The sequence below is a fragment of the Mytilus trossulus genome, chromosome 1, assembly GCF_036588685.1.
Source record: "Mytilus trossulus isolate FHL-02 chromosome 1, PNRI_Mtr1.1.1.hap1, whole genome shotgun sequence".
NCBI lineage: Eukaryota > Metazoa > Mollusca > Bivalvia > Mytilida > Mytilidae > Mytilus > Mytilus trossulus.
Window position 1 is genome coordinate 87,408,719 of NC_086373.1, and position 11,112 is coordinate 87,419,830.

The 11,112-nt window shown below is 33.3% G+C and overlaps 1 protein-coding gene across 1 annotated transcript; it reads left to right on the top strand.

The window, feature by feature from the left end:
- The first annotated feature begins 1,313 nt into the window (after window positions 1-1,313).
- Window positions 1,314-10,432, top strand: LOC134688250 (uncharacterized). The gene is made up of 3 exons (XM_063548759.1): window positions 1,314-1,729; window positions 7,838-8,008; window positions 9,605-10,432. Exons 1-3 carry the CDS (start codon window positions 1,669-1,671, stop codon window positions 9,811-9,813), a joined length of 441 nt encoding a protein of 146 aa, XP_063404829.1. The 5' UTR covers window positions 1,314-1,668; the 3' UTR covers window positions 9,814-10,432.
- Window positions 10,433-11,112: the final 680 nt, after the last annotated feature.

An 11,112-nucleotide genomic window follows, 5' to 3' on the forward strand; every position in this document is an offset into this window, starting at 1 on the left:
ATAATTCAATAATACCGTACACGGTTGACTATAAAAGGTCCCGCCAAGTGATCACAAGTGATATGTTGTATGATTTGCATAACCATTGCATTTTAACGTTCTATATCCGAACTGGTTATTATTGTAATTTAGTCATATACTAGTCTGTTTCTTGTTTAAGAAGGATACTTCCTTTCCCCATTAATTCTTACCAGAAGACCCTCAATTTAACTTTCAATTGGGTACATTAGAGTTGTGTGTTCATTTTTTTCTTTATTTCCGCGCAGTTATAACAAATATGAACGTCAACAAGAAGCAAACTGACCCATATGAATAAGACTGAACTTTCAAGGTACAGGATTATGTATCCTTCATGGCGTGGCTCTCTGTACCTTTGCTCTTCTGTAAAACGGTATGATTTTTTTCTTTTTTTTCTTATTGTGGAAGATTTATACGCCAATGGGACAACGACCCAAAGACACACCTAATGACCTGTATCTTTTATTATAACTGTATCAATTGCATAGTAGTACATTTTCTACATATTTTCGTTCTGAATTGTTTTTTGCGACATTTTTTTTAATTACGGTACTGATCTTCAGAGAGGGAAGAGTGAGTGCTTGTCTTGTTTTAATAGAAAAGAACTTGGAACACTACGAAAAAAATAATTTATTGTAGATAACTGCACCAAATTTGTAACGTTTTTTATGCTTTCTGTCCTGAGTTTCTGTCTGACGTATTGCCACAATTATCTTTCTATTCGCATTTTCTTCATCTGATTTTTTTTTCTCAAGAACTCTATTTATCAACTGGCAAGATCTTTTTTTCTTCTCTCAATTGATAGTCATTTCTTTCTTACCGACGCTAAGCACAACGTGATGGTACCAATGCATGAACATTCATGGTCATACAGTTATGTTTCAAATATTGTAGATTCACGGCATTGTACAGTAATTGTTTTACTCTTAATCATTTTCATGGACATTTGCTGGCATGCATAGCAGACGATGTAACGCAAGAAGACAATGGATTTCGTTCTTGAATATCGAGTAAAACCGAGGGCCCAGATGACTGCAAATATTTAATATATGAAAAGTAATATAATTTGATACAAGTAAAATAGTGTTACACGCAGAACAAATGAAAACCAGATTAATCAATTACTATATAATGTATATGTTTAATTGATTAGAATGGTTTACGTTAGTCTGCTAGTAATTGATAAAATAATTCCTAATTTTAACCAACAGCAATGAAACCCCAATTTTTAAATGAGCAAATAACGACATAAAATGTTATTAGAATTTCTTACAGATCAATACACAAGATGTAATAAAACATTTGGAATCCGCCATTGAAAAACAGCTGTTATGTGTGTTCTTTTAGCTCAGTGTAATCGATTTTTCTTCATCGTCGTGTTGTAGTTATCAATGTACATTAATGTATAGATATTCTTTAATGTCTGCGATTTAGATATATAGCTCAAGTAAATAAACATTGACGAGATAACAACAAAATATTTCCACAGAAGTGAATTTTAGTCGACAATTCCATTGATATAATTTCTCTTTCATTTTCATTGATCGGAAGGAAATGGTTGTATAACAAACGATTAATGCTGTGTTTGTCAAAATCTGCTTTGTGTCAATTACTATTATGATGAAGACAACGAAATGATAGACATTAAATATGAACCACATATTTTATGGATTGTTACTAGCATATTTTGGAGATATTTATTTTGGCGAGGGTAAGTCTATTTGATGTGAATTTGGTTTGTGAATGTTTATTATCTTTTTCTGCGTAATATGAATTAAAGAAAATTGGGAACAACTTAACGACAGAAAATATGTATAGACTGTGGTCAACACACGGTCTTCAACCGTATAAACAATATGTCGAGCACTGTAAATCACTCTAGTTCACACAATTTGTGGAGAAAATAAACAATATTTCATTACCTTCACATTCTAAAAGTACAAGAATTTATAGACATTACTGAAGTAAACCACTAACGATGTTCCTTAATTGTAACAGATTAAACAAATTGTGGTAGGGTTTTACAAGATTTCTAGCAATCAACCCCCTTGTATTATATGTGTTAGGGTTAAACTACGGTTCAAGCACTCAACCCCGCCACCTTTACGATTTTTGTTAGGGTTAATAGGTTTCTATAACTCACCCCTCTTTATTATATGTGTAATGGTGATACTATGGTTCTAGCATTCAACCCCAATTTTATGATATGTTCTAGGGTTATAATAGGTTTCTAGCATTCAACATATAAAAAAGAAGATGTGGTATGATTGCCAATGAGAAAACTGTCGACAAGAGACAAATGACACAGACAATCACAACTATAGGTCACCGTACGGCCTTCAACAATGAGCAAAACCCTTACCACATAGTCAGCTATGAAATGCCCCGATAAGACAATGTAAAACAATTCAAACAAAAACTAACAGCCTTATTTATATAAAAAATTTGAACGAAAAACTAATATGTAACACACAAACAAACGACAACCACTGAATTACAGGCTCCTGACTTGGAACAGACACATACATAAATAATGTGGCGGGGTTAAACTTGTTAGCGGGATCCCAACCCTCCCATCACCTGGGACAGTAGTATAACAGTACAACATAAGAACGAACTATAAAAATCAGTTGAAAAAGGCTAAACTCATCAGATGGACAAAAACAAGTGGACGTGGCCGGGTATTTATACATCCCGACACAAAAAGACTCAATGAACAGATTTGAAAGTACTCGCAGTTATCTGACAGTTCAAAGCCACTAACAACCAATAAAAAAAATCATGCATTTAAGACTAACAACCTTTTAATAAATGTGCTAGTGTTATAATAGTATTCTAGCACTTAACCCCCTTTTAATATATGGCCTAGGGTTATAATAGGTTTCTAGCAATCAAGCCCCTATTAATATTTGTGTTATGGTGATACTAGGATTCTAGCACTCAAGCCCCTATTATTATATGTGTTAGTGTTATATTAGGTTTCTAGCACTCAGCTTCCCTTTGTTATACGTGCTAGGGTTGTACAAGGTTTCTACAGCAAACAATCAACCTTTTATAATATGTGTTAAACTAGATTTTAAGCACTCAACTTTTTTTATAATGTGTGAAAGGGTTAAACTAGGACGTAAGCACCAAATCTCTTTTATAGTGAGCTAGGATTGTACTAGGTTTTTACTACGGTTTTTTTCACAGTCAAACATTAGTTTAAGTATCTGTGTTCTGTTCTACGATTAATCTCTCGGTCAGCGTAAGTATAAGTATCTGTGTTCAGTCCTTCGAATTATCTCGCGGTCAGACATTAGTATAAGTATATGTGTTCTGTCCTACGACTAATCTCTCGTAAGACATTAATTTAAGTATCTGTGTTCTGTCCTACGACTAATCTCTTGGCCATCCGTTATTAAAAGTATATGTGTTAGGTCCTTCGACTTATCTGTCGGCCAAACATTAGTTTGAGTATCTGTGTTCTGTCCTACGACTAATCTCTCGATCAGATATTAATTTAAGTATCTGTGTTCTGTCCTTCGACTAATCTTTCGGCCATCTGTTATTATAAGTATCTGTGTTCTGTCCTAAGACTAATTTCTCGGTCAACATTAGTAAAAGTATCTGTGTTCTGTCCTACGACTAATCTTTCGACCATCCGTTATTATAAGTATCTGTGTTCTGTCCTAAGACTAATTTCTCGGTCAACATTAGTAAAAGTATCTGTGTTCTGTCCTTCGACTAAACTCTGAGTCAGACATTAGTATAAGTATCTATGTTCTGTACTTCGACTTATCTCTCGGTCATACAATAGTACAAATAGCTGTGTTCAGTCCTTCGAATTATCTCGCGGTTAGACAAAAGTATATACATATCTGAGTTCTGTACTACGACTCATGACTCGGTCAAACATTAATAAAAGTATCTGTGTTCTGTCCTACGACTAATTTCTCGGTCAACATAAGTAAAAGTATCTGTGTTCTGTCCCTCGACTTTCTCGGTCAGACATTAGTATAAGTATCTGTGTTCTGTACTATGACTTATCTCTCGGTCCACATTAGTAAAAGTATGTGTTCTGTCCTTCGACTTATCTCTCGGTCATACATTCATGACATTAGGATAAATATATGTGTTCAGTCCTTCGAATTATCTCGCAGTTAGACATTAGTATATACATATCTGAGTTCTGTACTACGACTAAACTCTCGGTCAGACATTAATAAAAGTATCTGTGTTCAGTCCTTCGACTTATCTCTCGGTCATACATTCGTATAAATATCTTTGTTCAGTCCTTCGAATTATCTCGCGGTTAGACATTAGTATTAACATATCTGAGTTCTGTACTACGACTAAACTCTCGGTCAGACATTAATAAAAGTATCTGTGTCAGTCCTTCGACTTATCTCTCGGTCATACATTAGTATAGATATCTGTGTTCAGTCCTTCGAATTATCTCTCGGTTAGACATTAGTATATACATATATGAGTTCTGTACTACGACTAAACGTCTCGGTCAAACATTAATAAAAGTATCTGTGTTCTGTCCTACGACTAATTTCTCGGTCAACATTAGTAAAAGTATCTGTGATCTGTACTACGACTTATCTCTCGGTCAACATAAGTAAAAGTATGTGTGTTCTGTCCTACGACTTATTTCTCGATCAACATTAGTAAAAGTATCTGTGTTCTGTACTACGACTGATATCTCGGCCAAGCATTAATAAAAGTATCTGTACGTGTTCTGTCCTACGACTAATTTCTCGGTCAACATTAGTAAAAGTATCTGTGTTCTGTACTACGACTGATATCTCGGCCAAGCATAAATAAAAGTATCTGTGTTCTGTCGTACGACTAATTTCTCGGTCAACATTAGTAAAATTATCTGTGTTCTGTACTACGACTTATCTCTCGGTCCACATTAGTAAAAGTATGTGATCTGTCCTTCGACCAATCTCTTGGTCATACATTAGTATGGATATCTTAGTTCTGTCCTTCGACTTATCTCTCGGTCAACATTAGTAAAAGTATGTGTGTTCTGTCCTACGACTAATCTCTCGGTCAACATATGTATAAGTATATGTGTTCTGTCCTACGACTAATCTCACGGTCATACATTAGTATAAATATCTGAGTTCTGTCCTTTGACTTATCTCTCGGTCAACATTAATAAAGGTATCTGTGTTCTGTCCTTCGACTAATCTCTCGGTCAACATTAGTAAAAGTATCTGTGTTCAGTCTTAAGACTTATCTCTCGATCAACATTAGTATAATTATGTGTTCTGTCCTTCGACTTATCTCTCGATTAACATTAGTATAAGTATGTGTTCTGTCCTTCGACTAATCTCTCAGGCATCATTAATAAAAGTATCTGTGTTCTGTCCTCCGACTAATTTCTCGGTCAAACATGAGTATAAGTATCTCAATCAGTTTCTTTTCAATGAACCATCGATATTACTGAACTTATAATGATCCTAGTCTTTAAACTGGCTATAATTAATTTATCAGGGGAATAGAATTCCAATAAGTCGGCTCATAATATTGCTTTCGAATCCTCTTGATATTTTGTATTCAGTCATTTAGAATATATCTAATTACGTTTTTCAAATTAATCGATAAGAGATTGTTTGTCCATGGCAACTTATTCTTAATTTTGAGTCCATGATGACAGGCGAAATTGTTAACTAGAACAATATCATTTTTAATATATGCAAACAGCCCTTTCTTGGAAACCTCCTAGCAGAGTTTTCCTACTATCATATCGCTTTTATAGTTTCAGCGTATTTACACATAACATATGCAGGTGACCAAAGTCGGAATTATGAAATTTTAATCGTTATAAATGGTAAACGGTTTTATCATCTACCATTGGGTTGGAAATATATGTACCTTTGAGATTCTTCTGGTCGTCAAAAGAAAATATGGAGCAGTTTTTCAGAAATTTTGATCTTTTAAACAATTGACTATTCTGTCACTGCACTAACATCCCCGTCTTTGCATTGTTTAGATTTAAGCGTTCCTGATGAAGGTAAATCTAGAGTGTATATTTCATTCGTACATGGACTGTGATAAAACATTCTTAATTTATGTTAGAGATACAATTTTACGCTTATCCGAGGAAAATTTTAAACGGAAAGTCCTTAAGCAAATGGCAATATCAAAAGCACAAAATCATCAAACGAATGGATAACGTATATCGTATTCTTGACCTGGTCATTTTCTTATGTGAAAAAATGAGGATTAAATCTGGTTTTATAGCTAGCTAAACCTCTCACTTGTATGACAGCGACGCTATGAGCTAATAGTTTGTAGAATGATTATCATAATGAAACTTCATTTAAGCATTCTACGTAAATGGTCAAATTAAATCTTACGTAAACGTCTATCTTCCTTTCTTTATCTAAAGATGCTTTGAATAGCAGAGCAATTGATACGCTTATCCAAAGCTATCATTTCATTGACAAGTTCTATGTGAAATGTATACAAAATCGATTTTAATGACAAAGTAAGTTCTTAATCGTGACTCAGAGATGTATAGAAAAAATATGTTTTCTTCTCCTGAATAACGTCTTGTTATATATATTTTCTAGACATTAATCACAGTTTGATCTCAATTTTACAGTTTGGCTAGATTCACATTTCCGTATGCCTTAAGAAACAGAGGAGACAAGTAAAGGAATAAGCAAATGTTCCATGACTTGAAGATGAATTAATAGTATATATTTAAAAAAAAAATGTCTTTTTTTTCTGTTTTGTCTTACAGATAGTCACTATTGTTCACCCGAATCTAACTATTACCACTTTTATATAAAAAAAAAACCATATCAAGGTCACATAGAAGGTTTAAACTTTGAAAGTTATAAAAGTTACCGTATACCAAAGTTTTTACCAGTGATCAAATGACATATGGGTTAACTTCTATAGGTTACCGTACGGCCTTCAACAAAGAGCAAACCTCAACCCACATAATAAGCTATCAAAGGTCCCAACACGAAAAATCTTACCCTATTTTAAATTTTAAAAAAAAACATCAACCAATAATGTGATGTTCGGGTTTGAGTGATTTAAAATGATAACTGCACAATCTTTTATACGAATACTAGATTATTATAAATATACATTTAATTTGGCTTATCTGATGGTTGAATCGTCCTGGGGGTTACGAATCATGCTTTTCCGTGTTTATTGATTCCAAAATTTTGTTGAAATTATTAGTAACTATCATTTAAGTGCGCAACCTGATAAAATAACTAAGCTGTATAATTATGCCACTACTTATTAAATATAAAATCTATATTTAATGATTTTCAATCCTCTACCAGTTGGTACTTTGTTGATCTTTCTAAGTTGATATTATTTCATCTATTTTTTCATCACATTATAGATTTTATTATTTCAAGTTTTCATGTTTTCCTTTTAATCGCAGAGTTGTCATATATTTAAAGGCTTTTTAGTGTTCGAACAGTGACTGCTCGTCGATATTTCCTCAAATAGCCTGTAAGCTTTCTTTACCTCCCCCCCCCCCCCCCCCCCCCTTGGGTGTTAGCTTATGTTAGCTTACAAAGGATAAGTTATCAGTAAATATACATAATATTATATTGTTATACACATTTGTTCACTCCTGATTCATATTGAATATATTTTGTTCCTATTGCACAAGAATAACCCGTCTTCCTTTATCAAACATTGCATTGTACGGAATAAGAAGAAACACTGCTATACTAAGTAACTTGCTAATTTTAGCCCATCAAGATAAAAAAAAAATGATGAATTTTGCCAAAAAAATACTTTTTTCGATACTGTATTATAATTCTATATAATTTTCTTATACTTTAAGCTGCAATCATTGATTGCTATGTCTGTTCTTCAAAGAATAACAGTAACCCTGCATGTACGGACCCATTTCATCCAATAAACAACGAGCTTTCTGTAGGCTGTCACCAAGGAATGGAGGGAAGAAAAGGACTATTTCCGGCCAGATATTGTATTAAAATGAAAGGAAACAGCAGTAAGTTAATTCGTTATATTAATTTGGGAAAGCTTTGATCAGAACAAAGAAATCGCCGGAAAGTGTGATCCATCAGCACAAATAAGTTCTAAATAATGACTTTAAATCTATACAGATTTTCATTTACTCCGTTTTGTTTTTATTATTTTTTTGAAACTGCTCTTTCAAAAAGAATGTAGATTGAGAGGCTCAGATTGATGACGAAAACAATGGTTGAAGAAATACATGAAATCAAAGCACAGGTTTATCTTATACCTTTGTAATTTGGTTTCTGAGAATAAAGATATATATATATCGCCAATGGCAGTCAGCAGGGTTAAAGAACATCAGTTGTTCGACCTATTAGTCAAATGCATTTTGTTTAAATATACTGTTTCACTTTTTTTGGTATTTTGGAAAATGTTGTTTGTGTTGTTTTTAGACCCTTCCACAACGAACTTTGTTTTACATGCACACGTATAACAATTGTGGTTTTTATCCAACGCAATCATAGGTTTGAACGTAGTTTTCAATTTAGACTCGTTTGTATTTTTTTATTTGGGCTTGTATCATATTTTCCCTCCGGTTTATATGATCCGTTCATCCTATATTGACTCTTAAAATCCAAGAGTTTATCTAAAAATGAGGGTACTTTTTCTAAAAATGAGGGTACTTTTTATATGGCCTTCCAAATACCTTTTTGATCCCTAACATCACTGCAGAGACATTTATTGTCGAAATCCGAATCTGGTGTACTAAAAAAATATTGACACCGTATGTTTGTGGCATAACATCGTGGCCACAAGTTAAAAAAAAATCTGTTTAGTATTTATATCAAGATCCATTTTGTTACATCTTGTGATCAATTTTATTTGGCAATGGCCAATGGCAGACAGCAGGGTTAAAGAACATCAGTTGTTCGACATGTTAGTCAAATGCGTTTTGTTTAAATATACTTTTTCACTTTTTTGGTCTTTTGGAAAATGTTGTTAGTGCTGCTTTTAGACCCTTCTACAACGAAATTTGTTTTACATGCACACGTAAAAAAATTGCGGGTTTTATCCAACGCAATCATAGGTTTGAACGTAGTTTTCAATTTAGGCTCGTTTATATAACTTTATATGATACGCAATAATGGCCATCATTTGAATCCCATGGACACATTACCCATTTACTTGTTTACATATTTGAAATGACTAGGTGATAACAAGCTTGTACGCCAACTTTCGTTAAAATATCACCGTTAAATCAACACTGTATTGTACGTAGTCTTTTACTGATGTTCACATATCGTAAATCTATTAGGTATAGAATAATAAAAGCAACACACGGAAACTGAAGGAATCAAATGAACTCTAAAAGGAGTGAGACAGGGATCGTCAACAGGGATCTTCTGTCTTGACAGATATGTGCACGCGGATTCTGTACAGTGGATAATCCACACCATGCAATACAATAATCGGCAGTTGATTGTGCACAAGCCTATTTGGGAATTTGTTTTAGTGCACTCAGATTATCATCATATCATGTTTGTTATTTAAATACTTTTAACTTAAACTGCATCACTTAAAAAATATAAAGTGACAATAACTTAATAATGCTTTGTATCTGTTACAGGTATAGATAATACACAAACTATCATACGTTATTGTTCTCTGAAGACATTCGACAACATGTGTGGAAAGTTTAAATTTGAAGGTGTTCCATATACAGGGTGTATAGTATCCTGTAACAAAAGAGCCTGTAATGGTAGCTCGAACAACAAAATACACGTGTTTTTGTGGTTATGTTTGATGCTGGTTATGGGATATAGCCAGAAAGCGTGATGTGATGGCGGTGTGTGAAGCTGAGGTGTGAAGAGCTATCTTAATTTGTCAAAAGTGTAAGGCGAGACACAATGCACATATTGGTGTGTTATTTGAAAAAAATATAGGCATTATGAACACTGATTTTTGAATTAAGTGTGCGGTTATCATTACGTGTCTATGATATCTTTTTCAATTATCATATCATTTACTTATTAATTAAAGTTTGTGTGAATAACTCAGAGAAAAACAATGAAACACTACCATTATTATATCACATACAATTTTAATGAGAGTTTGCTATTTTGTGATTACATGAAACACGACAAGAAGCAAACAAAATCGATAAAAGTTTTTGTGTTTACTATTTTTCGAACCAGGTACAAAGAAGTAATTCTAATTAACTGTACAAATCAATTTACTCAAATACTATTTGAGAACTAATTGAACTAATGTTTACCTTTTCATTCACTGTTATTTTATTTAATGGAAATGTGTTGTCTCAAAAATATCTACTTACTGAATATTTTTCGATTTGCTATTGTGAGCCCGACTGTTATTATGGTTACACTGTTTGGATGCAGTGTAACATGTATCTATATTCTCGTTGTTAGACGAGTCTTAATAATGGAATACCTAACTCTAGTTTTGTCATTGATCTCATCTAACTTCGTTTCAAAAGTTAAACCACAAAAATTCTAAACTCCAGGAAAAACTCAAACGGAAAGTACCTAATCAAAAGGCAAAATCAAAAGCTGAAACACATCAAACGAATGGACAACAACTGTCACATTCCTAACTTGGTACAGGCATCGTTGAGTAAAAACTGGTGAATTACACCTGGTTTTATAGCTAACTAAACGTCTCACTGAAAGTCGCATAAAATTACATCATATTGACAACGTTGTGTGAACAAAACAACCCTAGTTTAAAAGACTTAAGGATGTACTTAGGTGAAGTTTTGGAATAAGTGTCAAATGTTCGGAATCCTCAGTGTTTTTCCATACGATACAAGGGAAAATATTTTGCACCATAAAATCTATTTATGTTTTGACATAAGGCTCAATAGATCATAAAAGGGCATTTGACAAAATTTAAGTAGATTCCTGAGTTTCTTTCTTCTGATTTGAGACCCAAACAATAGCAACGCAAATGTATTCAGACAATTCCCGCCATATTTATAAATCAATTATCTCGAAAAGGACCTCCATGACCTATCATTTTGTTTTTAGCTTACTTTGATCCTCAGCTAAACTCTTCCATCTCAAAGTATCAATTTTTAATTCTTGATTTATTTGATTTTACCTTAGATCACTTGCT